The sequence below is a fragment of the Erithacus rubecula genome (assembly GCF_903797595.1).
Source record: "Erithacus rubecula genome assembly, chromosome: 3".
NCBI classification, from domain to species: Eukaryota; Metazoa; Chordata; class Aves; order Passeriformes; family Muscicapidae; genus Erithacus; species Erithacus rubecula.
In genome coordinates, this window is record NC_136689.1 from 84,293,664 (window position 1) to 84,312,545 (window position 18,882).

The 18,882-nt window shown below is 41.2% G+C and overlaps 1 protein-coding gene across 2 annotated transcripts in view; it reads right to left on the reverse strand.

Moving 5' to 3' along the window:
• Nucleotides 1–15,295, reverse strand: part of LOC306799380 (band 4.1-like protein 4B) — a 63,028-nt gene extending 47,733 nt beyond the window's left edge. The window contains exons 1-2 of one of the 2 annotated variants that reach the window (XM_079300322.1): nucleotides 14,957–15,295; nucleotides 6,064–6,189 (exon numbers count right to left, since the gene is read on the reverse strand). In XM_079300322.1, coding sequence (XP_079156448.1) covers nucleotides 6,064–6,189; nucleotides 14,957–15,187 — 357 coding nt within the window. In that variant the 5' untranslated portion in view covers nucleotides 15,188–15,295. The remainder of the gene's footprint in view (nucleotides 1–6,063; nucleotides 6,190–14,956) is intronic. The other variant, XM_079300321.1, reaches the window with a different exon arrangement.
• Between the last annotated feature and the right edge of the window lie 3,587 nt (nucleotides 15,296–18,882).

Sequence of the window (18,882 nt, forward strand, 5' to 3'; positions counted from 1 at the left end):
CAGTTCTCAGAGTCTTGTGACACCACTGCCACATTTGCCTCCACTATCCCAGGGAATAAATTGAAGATCTCATCAGTTCCCACATTCTGTTTATGTAAATCTTCACTCCCCGTCTGCACCTCCAGAAATGTTGCCACATCATTTCCTCAATTCCTTCCCTGATTTTGAGGCATCATTGCTGACACACCTTTAATGAGCTGCCATGTATCATATATTCCTCACACACAATCAAAATCCTGTGTTTTTAAACCTGTGGAACCATCAAATTCCTGTAGTCTCACTTTTTAAGTTGAGCAAACCTGTTCCCACATAGCAACTGAACACAGAGAATCTGAAGCTGAGCCATTTTTAAGTTCCATTGTTATGAACAATTATAACTGATGTGATGTTGCACTTGCTGCTGCTCCAGTTGAGAGTCCCAGAGCAGTTGCTTCTTTTTACCTAGCCTGAAACTTGACAGTGAGGTTATTGCTCATCCAAGTGGGTGACTAACAGCAACAGCTTTAGCAAGGAAGGCACAGTGTACATAAGGAGCTGTGGAAGCTTCCCCCACAGCCTGAACACCTCAGCTGTGACCTGTTATGCTCACATAATTTCAGTTCTGATCTCTGTGCAAAGACTGTCAAATTGTGCAGCAGCTCGGTGCTGTGAATAAGGAGGGATGGAGGGAGGGAGGAAAGGAAGAGAGGGAAGCAAATAGCAACTAATTCATGATGGAAGGAGCCTGAAATGTTGGAAAAGCTGATCCTTTCAAGGTACTTAAGTCAACATCCATTTGAAACTGAGAATTCCTCTGGGTATCCAGAAGGATTTGTTTAAGTCCTATTATAAGAAAGATTGCATATGATTATAAATCCTCAAGTGTCTTCCCTTCACCTACTCTATTTTCATTCATGACCTGATTAGGGTTTGAATCCAGATCTCCTTAAGTGAATAAAGCTCCAAGACCCAGCTTACATAAAGACAGTGAATTTTTTCTAGAAATACGTGGCAAAAGCATCTGGACTTTGAAGATGACAAGTCCTTACACTTGAAACCTTCCTTAAAGGAGGCAGGACACTAAAAGAGAAAAAGAATGGTCAAAAATGTAGCCATGACAGACTAGCACCGTTGATCACCTCACTTATGCACCTTTTCTACCATAAATAATGCATAGATCTCAGTCTCATTTACATTGCCCCATGGCTTGCATAGAGAGCACAGGATGGCACTGGCATCCTGCACGACCCGAGGTATTTTCTGTACCAATCCTTTCCTCAAGAGAAGACTCAACAGCACAGGCAACCTGCACTTACTCATATATTTGCAATACTTAAGGCAAATCTACAGGATGATCTGCCTGTACTTGTTTCTAGGAAAGGGAGAAAAAGGAGAGAGATGGCTATCGACCTGGCCTAAAAATTTGCATGTGTATAGGCTTGTCAAGAAAGTCAGTGTGTGAAAGGAGTTAGGACAGAACGTCCCTTTGTTCAGCCTAAATGTCCCTTTGTTTACTGAGAACCAAGGCAGGGGAATCAATGGCTTGAGAACCCAAACTTGGCTGATTGGAGATACCTCTCCCTGGCCAGGAGTTTCCACTGGGGTTGAAAAGGGATAAATAAACGGGATTTTGTATGCTCTTTTGTAAGCATCCTGCAGCTCCAAAACACCTTTTCTCACCACTTTTTTTTTTCTCAGCAAGCAACCCATAATGTAGCTCAGTAGTAATGTCACCTCTATTTGTCTTCCACAAACTGCACTGCAAAAATGTACCTGCAGGATGAGCTTGGCCTTCCCTTGTCTGCAGACAGGGGAAGATGTCAGTGATGCAAAAATCAGCTGCAGTGGAAATCTGTGAGAAACAGGATCCTTCCCTGAGCTAACCTGCTGGGCACACATCAACCCAAGGGTTTAGGAAAGCCTGAGTAACAGGTGCAGAATACAGACACCACTTGTGGATGACAAGCTGCTAGAACACTGCACACACTGCCTGCCAAAATAAAAAGCCCTGCTGAGATAGCTGTACATTTGCTCAGGACCCTGTGCTTAATTTTAAGGATGATTAGGATTTGTCCAAAGCCAAACTGGATATAAATAGCAACTGAAACCTGCAGGTATCTTTCCTTCATTACTTGGGCCATGAACTTTTTGGCAAAAGGGACTCTTTGTGCTACTAACAAGTCATGTCTGTTCAATCACAGCATACCAGCCCTGACTCATGCCAGTTGCAAAGGGGTTTTAAATGCTAGGGAGAGCTGGTCTTTTGTATTCTGACAGTACCTCTCAAATGAAGGGCCTGGAATATATGCAAAAAAAAAAAAAAAAAAAAAAAAAAAAAGAAAAAAAAAGGGATGTCAGTTGCTTCACAGTGTTTAGGGCTCCCCTGGAGCTCAATTATGTGGGAACTGTGACATGTAGTCTGTCAGCTAAAAGGTGGCAGATCCCTGTGGCACAGTTTGAGAGGTGTGTTGTGAAACATTACTCATTTGCTCTCGCCCTACAGGTAACTGCATGGCATGCCCTGTGCAGACCACAGGTTCCCACAGCTGAGTGTGGGCTCCTCACGTTTCTCACCTGGGCTGTCTGTGGCAGAGAGCTCTAGATCCAGCTGCCAGCATCCCTGGGCACACTGCAGTTTCATTCTACATTTAGATGAGTAGCACATAAATACTGACATTTCCACCAAACAAACAAAAAAAAAAAATACACAAAACAACAACCCTCACTCATGTTAGTTTTCTGCTGCTCTATAACTCTAAACCACAAGCAGAGCTTGCACCATAACCTTAAAAATTTTTGGTCTCTAAGTCAGGGCTATAACTGTGGAAGATGAATTGAACCTTAGGAATGTGATAAACATGATAAACAAAAATGTGATTATGCCCTTCGGCATAATTCTGAAATGGAGAAGCACAGAGATCACATCCCAGGATATGTTTTTAAATGTCTAGCAACATTTTCCCTGGTTTCATTTTTTAAACCATAAGCATTGGAATCATTCATTTCTAAGGCTCTCTCTTGTATTGGTGCCTAGCTGCCATAAAAAAAAAAAAAAAGTAAACTACAAAAAATTTCTGTCCCAGCTTATATTTTCCATTTGCAAACATTTACTCCATTCTCCAAATTAACAAGAAACAGCTTCTTCTACTACATGCAGGAGGTGCTTTCATAAACTTGTCACATCCTGATGTTAGTAGCATATGGTATTGAAAATATTCCTACTACTTGAAGGGAGAGCTGTTACAAATACTTCAAGCAACAGTTTGTTAATTTTGGATGCAATCCTACAGTGCACCAATGTTTTTCTCATGCTTTTAAACCTAACCATATAATGAAGATGCCCCTCAAACTCTCAAAAAGAATGAGTTAGACCATAGATTTTTGGGGCCCTTAGAACAACATCTTTCAAACACCAATGTGCATAAGACAGTGCTTCTTTCTTCCTCCTTTTACAAACTAGGGAAGCAAATTCTCTTTTTTCCCCTTTTTTTTTTTTTTTTTTTTTTTTTTTTTTTTAAATTTTATTTTTTGTGCTATCATGAAATATGGGAATAACTGTGCCCTCCATGATGAAAAGCAAGGCTGACTTGCTTTATAACTTGGGGAATACAGGCTGTGCCTTACAGACCCTAGATAAACCTCTTGCTCTGGCTGCCCAGTAAATTGAAGTATGACAGTATAAAAAAGCAGAGATGATAAATTGGAGTGTTACAAATAAGGCCAGGAGGCAAGACTTCTCAGGGATATAATATGGAACTGGCATCAAAATACAGAATTGGGCAAAGGATAACATTGTTAGTCCTCCAGATATACTGAACAGCAAGATATCTCAGATGGGGTCAAAGAGGGGCAGGGCCACAGCCCTGTGGGAATACATGGAGTTAAATAGTTGTCTTCCATGAGCAAAATTATTCCTTATCTGCTCCCTCAAAGGATGCTGTGTCTCTCAGCAGTGCAATTCCATCCCAGCTCACTTTTCCAGAATATGACTGAACTACCACTGGGAAATGGCTCAGCTATTGGTATTCAGCTGGTTGGCTGGGGGTAGGTAGAGAAGATACCTGGGTGTGTTTATGGTATCTAATACAGTGGTTTATCAGGTCCTCCTGTAGCTGCCTTGCCTTCTCCCACCTTCTAGATGATGAATGTGTTTCCACTGATTCCTTCCATGACCATTTTTCCTGCCTTTTTCAGTGCTAGTGTAGCCACAGCTTCTTCCTGTAACAGCTGATCACTGCCTGGTCTCTGCCCGCTTATTTTTGCAATGTACCTGAGAAGGGTGATCTTTCATAACTGACAGGAGGGGAGATCAAGTGCAGAAGAACTCATTTCTAGTTACACAGGCAATTTGTGGCTAAGCAGGTAGCTGAATGAGGATTTCTAAGATTAAGGTGACTTCCTAATTTTCTGGCTATAAATCTTTGTTAGCAGTGAAAGTTTCAGGGATTTCAAACTGAACCCTATGCCATTATTTTTCCACAATATATGCTATACTGCAACAGTCTTCTTTACCTTCCCTCCCCTGAAAGAATAAGATTTTTATCATTGGGCCAAGTCCACAGACATCTACTTAATCCAATTTGACTTTTAAATCCTTGTGAATAACAACACAGACAAGAAGGAAAAGAGGAACACTCAGTTTGCTCTGGAAGTTATTTACAACACTAAAGAACATGGTTATGGCAGAAAAAGCAAACCAGGATGTTTTCTCTTGGAAAGCCTCAGACTGAAAAATTAAGGCAGAGCAGGTCAATTGAGAGATGCAGACATTAAGCACATTTCCTATCTTGCTTTAATAATGTTGTATACTGAATGCAACAGCACACACTGCTTCCAGCCTTTAACTATCCAGTCAAACATGACCATTAAGCATACTCAGGAGAAAGTACAAATATGAGAGGTATACCATGACATCCTGTAGAAAAGACACACAGGATAAACAGAGGGTAAACCCAAAGGCAAAATAAGCTGCAATTGATACAACACAGAATTCAGAGAGGTGAGAGAATTGCTTTAAGCAAAAATGAAAAGAAAAAAACACTCAAACAATTCCTTCCTCTTATGCTGCCAGATTTATAGTTTCTGTTATTGAAATCAGACAGTATAACCAAATTTTGATGCTTCCTTAGATCTATCTAGTCCAGATGTAATGTAGCTCTCAAATGAAAGATCTGCCAGGGAACAAAAAATACACAAAGCTGATTGTTAACAAAGCCCTTTGCAGGGCAAGTCGACCTGGCATGTTATTGTGAAAAAAAACAAAGCAATGGAAATACCAACATAATTTCTGTTCAAAGAGAATAGTGTACTCAAGGACATCACAGGATCTTGGGATAGCATTATAACAACCTTTCTACCTCTATTTTTGTTCCTAAAACTTTGTATTTGGCTTTATTTTTTGGCACCGATGACACTAGCTTTAGTCCACAAATTTCACTTAAGAAGAATCACACATTTTAGGTTTCAGCCTCTGACTCGGAAAATAACTTTTTATAGTCATGCTATTTAGTATCAGTTTTCAGTTGTATGTCAAGTTTAAAAGAGTATTTTTGAAACAGTGAATCTAATGTAAACACAACCAAGCAGTGAACATAGAAGCTTTAGTTGAAAGCACAAGAATAAGCAGGAAAACAAAAGACTAGCTAATACTTCACACTCAGACATCTAAAGCTAATCCCCTGAAATAAAGGTTGAATTTGGATATATAGATATTATCATTAGAAAAAAGTAACCCCCATTTTCCATGAGCAGTGGGTAGCCCCAGAAAACTCCAGAGATTACTCTTTCTAAGCTACAAAGTAAGTAAAAGCTACAGTGACAAATCAGAGATTTCCTGAGGCCATCTTTCCTATTTTCCCAGCCTCTCTTGGCTGTATTAATCATGTCAGCTAGGATAAATTTCCTACTTCCACCATATCAATCATTTTGAGTTACCTGAACAAACTGCAGGGCAGCTCAAGAACGCTGTCAGTGTGCATACCTGACTAAAAATAAAGTGCTTCCTCAGGAGGAACAAGGGGATTTTGGAAAACTGGAGAAAGCTATGCCAAAACTAAAAAAAGTGGACTATTAAACACAGATTACCTGGGCACCCACTCTAAAAGCAGCTTCCACTTGAGCTTTGAGGATGTTGCACTTCAAATGGTCAGGTACAGATGAAGGCGACACAGGGGCGTGGAGAGTCTTTTCTGGTACCTTCTTGTCTTCAGCCTGCATTTATTAAAAAAGCAGTGACATACATTAGAAAGATAAATTCATAAAATCATCAAAGGTTTAATTTTTGCTTGTAATAACTTGATTCAGCAATACTGGCTAAAACTTCCATATTCATACCCTGATAGATATATCTTAGAAGTTTTCAAAATATTTAATGACTTTATACTGTGTTCAAGACAAGAATAGCCCCAGGGAAGCCTGAGTAATAGAAGCAAGAAAATTATGAAAAATGAAGATACATTAAAAAAGCCCAGCCAGGCCCTGGAGTGGTTGCTCAAACCCGTGATTACACCGAGGAAACAAAACATTGTCTCAAAATATCCCACAGAAAGCAGAAAAGCAAACAACACAACTATAGTAACTTTGTATAGTAACTTTCTATAGTAACACTGGCTTTTTACACCACCCTTAAAATGCAAAGCTTTGCAAGTTTGACCAGAGAAATGTAAAGGAATCTCCACTTAATTGCAAGCCAAGCAAAATCTCCTTCATCAGAAGGAGAAGAAAAATTAAGGAACTTTAAACATTGCTGATGCTGTTTTCATTTGATATCAATCCTTTACCTAGGCAGTGATCTGAATCAGAAATTTTAGGACAACTAGTGTAGTTCCCTGGTCAAATATGACTTAAAGGTTTTGTGCCTTGAACAAACTATATCCAGCAGAAATGCCACATTAATAAACTTCCCATGCAGAAAAGGGAAACAAAGACATTGTAATACTAATGTGTCAACAAAGAGACTTATGATGAGACCAGGATTGCAAACATGAACTTTTAAACAATCAAACTGTAACATGTCACATATTTTTAGTGAATAATTGGGCAATGGCATAACAGCCATTGCAAACTTCCCTATTCCTCTTGGAAGTGACACCTGAATTACAGATGAATAAAAGCCTAGATTGTGCCTTCACTTTCTGCTCCCACGGCTGAGAAGGGTGAATTGTTGAATATGGACAGAACAGCCATGTGATGCTGTCATTCAGATTTCAGCCAAAGCAGGTACAATGCATCAGTACACCAGCCCAGTGATCCTTGAGGTTCACCTCTGCCAAGCATTTCAAGACAGAACCAATCATTCTTTTGCCACTGAAATTACAATATGATTAGCCCTTTAACTTCAAAATCTGTCTCCTTTATCCTTCCTTCTGCCCTCCCCCATAGCATCCCACTGGCTGATGGCAACTACAGTCTTACTGACTCTTTTATCAGGTCCTTAAGCAAGCACAGACAAATGGGAACATCAAGATTTGGGGACAATTTCTGTAAATGGAGCAAGTCACAAAAGCAATTGTGTTGCCTGAGGAAACCATTCAGCAAAGCTGGGGAGGGAAAGAGCCAGACCTTAGCAGAACTCTGTTGAGACTGCAATTTATGTGTAAGCAAAGTTGGTCTAGCAGCCTTCTGCATGCATCCAAAATGCCATAGCTGCCAGGTATGATTTTGAACAACTGTCCGCCAAAGGACTGCTCATCATGAGATGTTTTTTCTCTGCCAAATTTCTAATAATTCTTACATGTTTATTTGTCAAGCTACATTTACTTTTTTTAGAGGAAGATATATTTAGACTTCCCATTTTCCCAGTCTCCTCCTAAGGGAAAAAGAAAATACATAAAATGAGAAGTGACAGTGTCTAGCTGGAGCAACTTATGGAACTGTAGTCATCTATTCAGTCTTGAATATAATAGTAATTTGGCAAGAATACGAAAAAAAAAAACAAACAACAAACCACCAAACCCAAACATGAAATATTTGATTGTAATAGGTATCTTTTCTGGGATACTTGTGAAGCTGAGAAGTAGAGACATTCAAAAGGACAAAATTATTTGTAAAGAAAGCACAGCTTTTACTTCACCAATATTCTTGGTAGACAAAGTGAACATATTTTTAAAAGGCTGTTATTACTGCCAACTTCCATGTGTATTGATTTATAACAGCTGAAAAAACAACACTCTAAGCAGTGGCATTTCTAAAGGCCATGCAAAATCCCACCTTTGCTTTAACACTGTACACTAATTAAATAACATTTCAGTCAAGCAAGATTAAACGATTGTATTTTACTTGCTATAGCAAGAGACAATCAAGGTTTGTTTAGGAGACAAGCTTGTTTCAAAACAAGAAATGTTCCCAAGTCCCATCCCTCTGTTATTCAGATGGATATAGATGTGTTCCTCCACTGTCCAATTTTCTCACATTGACCAAGAGGAAGAGGAAAGCTCCCAGGGCTGCCCTATAGCTGGGACTCCTCAAAAGATCTAAATCTCCTGCTGTATTCAGTATTGTGCAGATGACTTCATTTAATGGATCCCAGAGGGAGGTCTGATGTACAAGTCTCACACTGAGATTCTTGAGATCTTGTCCAAATACTGATGGTGGCTGACCTGGCTGAAAGAGAAAGCTGCTGCTAGAAGGTGCACTCTTCTCAGGAGCCAGTCCTGGGTGTTCACTGCTGCTTTAGTCCTTGTTTGGGGCACACTTCAAGGGTTTCACCTTGAAGCAGGCAGAACTTGCTTTGCTTGCACAGCCCCTTTAGCGACACATGAAGAGCAGACACTGCTCAGTCGCTGCTCAGCCTCGTCCTGCTGGGCCAGCAGCCAAAGGCCACCACGTGCCCTGCCCAGTGGAAATGCCACCTGCACACAAAGCACACGGGGCTTGGCAGTGCCCAGCCTGACCAGGCTTCCCCCAGCTTCTGAGCATGTCAGAGCCTTCTCTGCCAGCCTGCCTGGCCAGGGACAGTCTTCTCTGCCACAGAGCAGCACTGCCTGAATCACTGCTGAGCTCTGCTCCCCCACAGCTGATCAGCTGAGACTGCTGCACAGGCAGTGCCACTGAGGATCCACATGAAAAGAAAACTTTAATCACAGAACAAAAGCAGCACCTCCTTATTGCACACTATTAGCTCTTCTAAGCATCTGTTTAAGTTCCTGTTTTTCCTTAATGTCACTAATCTTTACATACAGCTCGTTCATCCCCCAATTTAACTCCCAAAGAATGTCATCAAGAATGCAGAAGAAAATAAAATATTTCACTACTAGAAAAGCACATGCAGAATCTTCTGTGGTTCATTTCACTAGTTTCTAAGAAAATTAAAGATCTAAAACCTGTCTGCATTAGGAATCTCCACATACTGTTGATACAAGAATGAAAGCTGTATTCTACTTTATTTTGCTGTATAATAAATAAATTTTATACTTCCAGAATCCTCACTGCTCACAGCATAAAGACAGCAGCTAGGTATTCATCTGTTGAGCCAGGCTGGCAGTTATTAAAATTTTGTTTTAATTTATAAACTCAGAGTATTCTATTTGCAAGTGATTGGAATGCTAAACATGGCAAGATGCTAATGAAACCTCCCACTTTATAATTTTTATGATGCAATTCAAAAGAATCTTAGATGCCCCTTTCAAGTGAAAGTCCTAGAGTCTAACTTGAATTTGAAAGAGATAATATTCTTGCTTGGAATTGCAATTTAAAGAAATCCTAAAAGGCTTAGAAGTTAAGAAAAAACCCATTAGGATACCTGATAACACTCCAGTTTTCCATGTCCAATTCTGCTGATCTCAATAATAGCAATTTGTTTGCATTTTTTTTACCATTAATGCAGAATTTTGTTTTTCCATAGAAGGAGAACACTGGAGAATTGCATTTAAATGGAAAAAGTAAAACAAGCTCAGATATGTACACATATCAAATCAGAAGCATTTTTTTTTCTTTTTGTAATTGAGGTCTCACATTTGCTTTTTCTCCTCTCAAACATTTACTTTAAATTCAATTACATTTGCTGATACTAGAACTGAAGGCAGATTTGTAGAGTGTTAGGTAATGATGACACTAACTTTGGTTTGCAAAGCTAAGTGAATATGAAGTACACATACAGAATATAAAAATAGTTACATGAAACACAGCAATATCACTCCTGTACATAACATTTCTAAGCTCTGCTTTAAAAGGTTCATGCTTTGTTCCACATCAAACTGTGCACCAAGAGCAAGATTCATGATCTTGCACCTCTGGATTTATTGATAGCCTCTTCTTAGCCAAACAGCATGTCTAAAACATGTATTTGACTGGAGATAACTGAAGAAGAGAATGAATATTTTCTTTAGGGATGTAGGTCTATTTTTGTCGCTACTAGTGGGTGGTAAAATTTTAACAAAGGCAACACAAATATATAGGTTCTGAAAGCACATTATCTAAGTGAGGTTTCATGGGACTTAACTATATCTACAAATGTGCATGGAAATCTACAGACTCTTTTGCCCCTTTTTCACCAGGAAATTCACTGCTTTTAACCACGTGACAGCTAACACCAATTATGAACAGATACCACAATGACCTGTACAATTAAGTGTTATTGTTATTTGAGGGAACGTTTGCAAGCAGAAACTGCATCATTTTTATTAGAAAAAAAAGTACAATTCAAAAAACAAACAAACAAACCCCTCATTAAGCTGTCAGACACAGAATATTTTCCTCAGGTTAGCTATTAGTTGGTTTAATGAAAGATATAACTCTAAATAAGTCTTGTTATGCTTATATCCTCAGAGTAAACCTCTTTAATTCTTGGCATCAAATTTATTTTATAAAATGCTATTGCTCAATATTATTAAACCCTACCTCTGTCACTGTAAGCTTCATGACAGTCTTAGTGGAGCACGGTAGCCATGTCTCCTGGGATAAACCCTATGATCCATGTATTACACAGAAAAGTCTCAGGTATACCAACAAGGTGGGTTCATTTTGACGGTTTTCTTAAACTACAAATGATTTTTGGAAATTTGCCCAGCAGCTTTGGGCATTGCTGTTATTCAGGGAGCAGGGAGTTCCACAGATTTTTGCAGGTGGTATCATTTGGAAGCAGACAATCTGTGTAACAGGGCAGTCCTATAATAGAGTTTTACCCTGCTAACAAAAAAGCCATAAGCTCTGAGCAGAGTTTGCAAAGACATTGAGGCTCATCAGGCTGGCTCTGTCTGAACCTTTCTCAATCTGGCTGCAGCTTTGTTCTAGTAAGTTTAGCTGTAGCAGCAATAATTTTATATAGAAAACAATAACACCAGTACTCTTTGTAGAATAAGGCATTTACGGCTCTAACACAAACACATCGTTTAAAGCAATGCAGGGCTGATATGAAAACAGGGGCCTTGACAAGGGAAGACACAGGACATGGTGTAGAAGAGTGCTGATATGGAGTGATAGCACAAAGGACACAGTCTGGCACTGGGGACCCATGGCTATAAACAACACACCAGTGGCCAGTTAAAGTGCAATAATTACAGCTGGGCTAATAATTTCTAGATTTCTAAGATTTCAGAAATGCTAACAATATATTCTTGGCTTTATATTACACACACACACACACACACACACACACACACACACAGAGCAACAGGGGATGGGAGAACATATTTTTCTAATGAAAGCTTCCGAGAAGAAAATCAGAAAAATATCCACAGCTACAACACTTAGGACTGTCTGTGTTGGAGATTAAGGAGTCTGGTAGCACCAAAGGGCATGAAACACAAGTTGAAATAGACTTTCATCATTCAGTAGGTGGACAGACACATACACCATACTGAACAGCCCTGGAAAAGAGGTTGGACACATCCATTCATCATTCCCATGAGACGAAGTGTGCTGTAGCAGACAATCAAATTAATTAACTGCAGAATCTAACTTACCCAATTTCTTGCTAATTCTCCTATGGGTCGATTATTAAGCCTGACAAATTCCAGCCTGAAAGCACTTTGCTTGAAAAAAATAACAATTAGCAACAGGAAGGGAGGGAGTGAAAACTGAGACTCCAGCAGATGTGAAAATGGTAGATTTTTTTTTTTTTTTAATCAGAAATAGAGTAAATGAAACAGCTTTGTAACAGCTTCATTGGTTTTATTTAAGCATAATATTTTGCAGGATGCAAGAGCAGGCCATAAAAAAAACTTAGTAAACCAGAAATCAATGAGTGATGCAGGAAAGGAGTTAACGCTTCATTTTTTTGCTAGAAATCAGACACATTGAACACTCATTAAAATCTGTTTACTGCTGGACCCAGTTAAAATTTTTTGTCACAATTTGGGGTTGTTCTATCTGGCCTAACCTGTCTTGTTGCCTTTCTGCTGGGCAGTGCTCTATGGCATTTCAGCCCAGGGTTAGCCCAATGTTTGCAGCAGCTTCCCTCTCTTTCACTGGAGAAGTCATCTGCTGAGGCAATTCCAGGCTCTGCTCAGAGCTCAGAGACCTGTGGTTTGTTTGTTCTAGCTTTGTGAGCTCTGCAAACACATTTCACCAGGATCTAGGTCAGACAATGGTGCTTGAAGAAGAAACCACAAGCAAAAGGCCAAAGGAACTTCAGAAGGATTTGTTGGTCACAACCCATAGCCTATCATGTAAGGGCTGGATCACTGAAATGCTTTCCAGTGGTGACTCTGAGCCAGTTTCAAGAGTATGTACAATTTTCAGATTGCTAAAACAAGTAATTTTAATAAATTTTGAAGGGCTGGCCTCTTTTCCATTCACATGGTAGCTGCTGTTCATGGGAATGCTGCCCAGTTCTTAAACCCAAACCCTCTATGGCTGCCAGGGGAGGGTTTTCATTAGACAGCCCATGTCTCTAGCCTTGCCTTTTGCTGAGCTTCTGCCAGAAACAGAAGCATTTAGCAGCTCTTGATGCTCATTACAAGACTTTTTCATCAGCTAAACTTTGACTGATGGCAGACTCATCACAGCAGACACAGGCTGCATTTACTGTGCAGCTGCATTTATTGTGAAGCTCTGACTTGTTATGATACTGGGTTCTGCTAATTAGTCCTTAAATAAATAATCCATCTGACTGTGGACAAGATTCTAGAGCTGACAGGACAAGCCAAAGAAAACCTTTAATTATAGAAGAGCTGAGTCCTCCCTCCACAGACTTGCAGTGAATATGAACGAGCGAGGATCAGAGATCAGGCAGAAGCTGCAGGTACAATATTTGGATTACTCACACAGTATGGTGGGATACAGGATCAAAGTGTTTTAAGCTTTCAGTTTAAGAAAGAAGATAGACCACAAATCTATTCATTTTGAAATCACAGGGCTACCATTAAGATCACATCTTTGAATCTTCACAGGTCAGATTGGTTTACCCAGCTGTGGTCAATGTGGAGGGAGTCCTCTCATTTCTTCACTTTGGCCCTTTAAATATGCCAAACTCAGCTCTCAATGAGCTCAAGAGTGTAAGGCAGTCCTTTAAAACATGTGTTGGACATTGCACCTGAACAAATGTTCTCTGCTGGGGTTCAGATGGAGTACCAGCAATCACATCTGAACTACACAAGTCCTCTCACAAGATCTGGGTATATGAGTCTGAGAAGGAGAATTTTCCTCCAGCAAACTATGTCAGTGCTTAACAATCGCTGCCTATAAAAAGCTGCACTTATTACCAGCTGAGAATATTTCTAGAAGATGAACTTGAGAAATATACATAAGAATAAAAGGTGACTTCTTTCCCATTTCACCCCAGTTTGTTGACTTCATGATTTATCTTTTTAACTCCCACTTGATCTAGACCAAATTAGAACTTCTCACAGGTGAAAACCAAATAGATTTGGGAGAAAAACTAAAATATTCCATCTTCCTCTGCTCATTGAAAAATCTCCAAAAATCATGACACAGGTCATTATCTCATTGCTGCATTAATAAGGCATAAGGACTGCAGTCCATATCTGAACTGCACCACAATTCCTATGACAAAGACTGAACATGGTTCAAGGAAATCTTAATGATAGTAAATCCACTGCATTATGGAATAAATTCAATTAACTGTAATTTCAGAAAAGAATTCCAGTATTTAATTTTCCCATTAGAAACACCTGGCTCACTGATTTTCAGCCTTGACTTCCATCTCCTGGAATCTCTCATCCAGAGAAGAGAAAGATTCTGCTATATAGATATACAGTCCCTTCGGCACACTTTTGGCACACTTAGTTGTGTCCCCCTGGATTTTCATTTCCCTAACACTTTTTGAAATAATATCAATAGCAAAAGGCTGTTTGCAAAACCAAGGTAATTTAGTTGAGTTCTTCCTTGAGCTGACAAAAAATTCTCAAAATACCACTTTTAATAGGTCTGTACAGAGTCACTGGGGTCCCAAACCCATCTCTTTTGAAGCCAGTGGCAATGCTCTCATTGCCTTCACAGGGTCCAGCTCAGGACCTGTGTGGTTGCAAACCAAAGATCCTAGCCCAGATTCACATTAAGGAATCCCACAGTTCAGGCACAGTGGATTTAGCCTCACATGGATACAAGGAGCCACAGACTTGCTAATCTCTGGCAGAAACAGCAGGACATGGCTGTTTGGCCACCCCTGCAAAAACTGTCTCATAAAACACCCACTAACATCAGATGCCAGGGGGAGTTTATGGCATAACACGGACTCTTCATGTAGAAAAACAAGCTTTTTTTTTTTTTTTATCACTTAAAGTGTTGTTATTTTTTTACAGCTCTGGGCTGCCTAGATGACTAACTCTTCACAACTGAACTAAAACTATATCATAACATTGTTGCAGCGGCTTCTGAAATTTTAAAAGGAAAAGCTGATTGAAATGCCAAATCTGAAAACCAAATCCCAGTCCCATAAGAAGATGGTGAGAGGTGATTAAAAAGCAAGCCACTTGAAGATGAATGTTGATTTGGAGGTGAAAAGGCAGCAGCTTTTGGATATGAAGTGACAAAGGTGCTCTGGCATATGCATGTAAAAGTATATATGTAGATGCTATACCTTGTTCATGCTGACGTGCAGGGCTGGCCATGGTCCAACTACCTTCACACTCTCCGTTTCTATTTTCTTCAGATGAGAAGTTTCATCATAAAGAAGGGGAAGTCCTGAGCTCAGTTCTAAAAGGATGCCCAAAAGAAAGAAAGAAAAAAATACAGTCTGAAGGGAGGCTACAGGAGAACTGCAGAGCAAGACACTCAACTGCATTTGAAGAGACAGAGGTTGGCAAAGCATCTTCTCTGTAAGACCCTCTACAGTGTTTCATAATTATGCCTGTTGGGTCATTTTCCCTTTTTCTATTTAGCAAACAATTCCGCCCCCTCCTGCTTCTCACCCATCCTTTCATTTCAGCAGAGCTTTTGCCAGCTTTGGGCTAGATATTTCTCTCCTTTACCTCCCCGCCGCCTCTACCCCCTCCATATTATAAAACTTAGTTGACACCAGAGGGATTATTTATGCAGCCAAGGTGCCACTCTCAAAACATGTGATGTGTAAAGAGATCAGAGTATAGCTTTTGGCTTCTCTCAGACATCTTTATTTAGACACCAGCCTCTTTAAGACTGTTGTCAGGAATTTGCTGTGCTTTGTCAACAGAGATTTTGAGCAAACCACTGATACTGAGAAACAAGGAAAAATACTTTTTCAGACAGCCCTGAAAGGCCTCTGTCATCATCTTGGGGATGGTGTGGCATCTATATACACATTTGCAAGTACCCTGAGAAAAAAACTTCATCATGTGATGATTTAACAAATCTCTGTGTCCTCCTGTATTTCTTTTTTGCCATGGATTCTAGATAATAACAGTTGGGAACAATCCATTTATGTGGAGTCTGCCTCAAAACCTACTGAAATCAATAAAAACCTTGCTCTGACTGTAGTTTGGTTTGGATCAGGTTCTTAAGCTGTCCTAAGAATATTAAATATTACTCATTCATGATCTAATTCTACAGCTGTTTAAATATACATTAAAGGCTTTGCTGACTAGAGACAAATTGCTAAAACCAGCTTATGGGGATATAAGCAAAAAGCTGGTTTTGGAATTAGTGAAACATTATCAGACCCTGAGGTAATAATGTCCTAGGAAGGGTTACAATATCAGCATTGAACTCCTCTTGGTGGTCTTTCATCACAAGTTAGTGTTGCCAGAGTTCAGAATTTCTCAGATCACAGCTGCTTCTGTGTGTGTAAGACTGTGAAACTGCCTGATACCCGGGGAATAAATTACCACAGCCATAAAATCAAACATGATGATGGGGAGTTTTTTTGAACACATTCTATTTTCCTCCTAAGAAAGAAAATGATGGGGGGGGGGGAGAGAGGGGGAGAAGTGCCTTATTTAAATAATTCAAGTTTTCTATTATTAAAAACTGGTTTTTAATATTGGGGGGGGGAGGGGGAGGGAGATGGTTGATTAAAGGGAGAGTTCTGGAAAACAAGCAGGCCAGTTTAGCCTTTTAACTCACCCTCAAAAATAAACAAAAGCAAAGGCAAAAACCGGAATTCCTACAAAAGGCATAAATTTCCTGAGTCAGCCTTAAGCCTTGGCAAACCCAGGCCTTCATTCCAAGAAAGGATCTGGCAGCACCGTGGTTTTTAAAGTGCTGTTTTCAGCCTGAAACTCGGTCTGTGTCAGACCATTCTTGCTCAGGGTTAAACAAGGCTTTTTGCAGCGAGCTGCCCAGGAATAAGGGATGCCTTTTTTGAAGTGATAACCTGCAAGCTCAGCCCAGAGTTCTAGAGGCAACCTGGGTCCCCTCTTGCCATCCCTGATTTTGTGTCACAGGAATCCTGTGAGCTGCACTGCCTACGTGTCAGCATCTGCTGCAGCGACAGCCCCAGCTGCTCCGGTGAATCTGCTCATGCACCTGGCAATCCACGCACGACCCTGCCCTGCCAACTGGGCTCAGCAAGCTCTGCCTCCTCCCTGTAGGGCCAGCTGCTGCTGATGGAGTGGCACTGGGGCTCTGGGGGAAGATGTGCTGCACCACAAGATGTGGTCAGTGTACATTAGCTTTGAGGTGAGGAGCAGCATCGTGAGTACAGGAATCAGGCTGAGTGCAGGGAAACATCTTCTGCTGAGCTGCCTTCATAAACACACACGTCAGATATGTTTCACTGGATTTCACTTCCTCCAGTAATTGAAGTAGACAAATTACTTGGAATGTGAAAAATCAGGCAGGTCTGGCCTGGGTTTGTTTTCTGTTTGTTTCTGTAACAGTCCTGTGCTGTGTGTTTGCTGGGAAACACGCTCTAGTATTTAAAGGGACCCTGGCTGGGTACATTGCTGTTTCCCTCTCTCCTGCCCATGTCCTGCTAATTGCACTGGAATTTTGGCATTTCTCAGAATAGATGTAAGTGGAAGAAAGGCAGATGCTTTCTCCCTCTCTCAGTCTGATGGTGGTACATATCAGTGGGTCACTCCACGTTCCATTTCAGATGAATTCAAAACCATCCCAGAGCTCAGTGATGAGTCCAGTCCCCAGCAGCTGGAACAAGTCACAAAACACCTGTGCTCCCATGGAAAAGCACAAGGTAAGTTAAGTGCTGGTGTCACCTCTGCCAGCCTTATGGGGAAGTTTCTGCTAGGGTAGCATATTTGCCCCATGAGACCTTTTTGCTCTTCAGGCATTTCCACTTGAGATATTTTGGTCACAAGCACCTACTTTCCTGAGAGTGTCCCCATTTTAGTGACCACTTACTTCCTAGAAACACTTTCCCAGCCCAGGTCTTTCCACACAGCCTGGAGCCAGAGATCAGTCCCCCTTGTCCCCATGTTCCTGAGGCAGACTGCTGATAGTGTTTCCTCTCTGCCTGATTTTTTCTTATCCCACACACTGTGCCATGTCCCTGAAAAACAGCCAATGGCCAGCATGCTCCTGACCATTTCAGTACATGCACTGTGAACCTTTCCCACAGGCCCTCTACAAGAGTTTTCTTAGCTGAAATAGCCTGAGCAGCATTTTAATGAAACCATTAAAAACAAACCAACCCTAGTCCTCTGAGCACCAGCCTTGAAAAGGCACTTAGACCCATCAACCCAAGCTGCAAATGAGTAAGTCTGATTCTGTTTCAAGGGAAGTGCTCCTACCCAGACTGCCACTGCTCTCACAGCATAAACATGTCAGATATAACCATGGACTGGCTTCTCCAGGGAAATCAGCCTTGCACCTCCAGCCAATGCACAGGTGCAACAGAGGATCAGCAATGGGTTGCAGTGGGGCAGCACAGCAGCATTAAGACACCAGCACACAGCATGCACAGCTGCCTCAACAGCTCAGCTGCACCACAGCCTTCCCTTGGAGGTGTCCCATCCCTTTCACTCCCTTAGAGAAACTGGGAATTGGCATTTGGTGCTGCTGGCACTGGGCAGGAACCAGCACTGATTCTCCTCTTCAGCATCAAATAGAAAGTGTGGACCAGTCCTCAGCAGACAAAGTGAAGAGAAAGGTAAATCTGTCTCCAGCAAGAGGTGCCACACACACCTTGGCTTTTGAAGTCCCCTTCAGAGCATGGCAGCTGCTCCCCTCCCCAGGGAGGCTGCTCCCCACCAGCAGGGCCAGGTTTGGGGCAGAGGGCTCACTCTCCCCATGTCTGGGGGAGGACATGGAGCCTCTTGGGCCCCAGCTCCATCTCACAGGTAACACTCACTGGGCACAAAGAGAACTGCCCCTGATGTTTGCCCTTGTGCCCTTCCAGGCTTTTTCTAAGGTTATTTCTGCAATAAGCAAAAGCAGGAAAGCTGTGTGACCTGAAAGGAGACAGAGTGCTGGAGTAAACACACTGTGCTGTGTGGGTTTTGCTGTTTGTTTAAGTGCCTGCTGCTGTGCAGGTGGGCCCATGGCAGAGCTGTGGGGAGCTGGAGACCAGCAGCACTGTGGGGGTGAAGCTGGGGCACCAGGAGTCAGACATAGAGCTGTGGGCTGGATGGA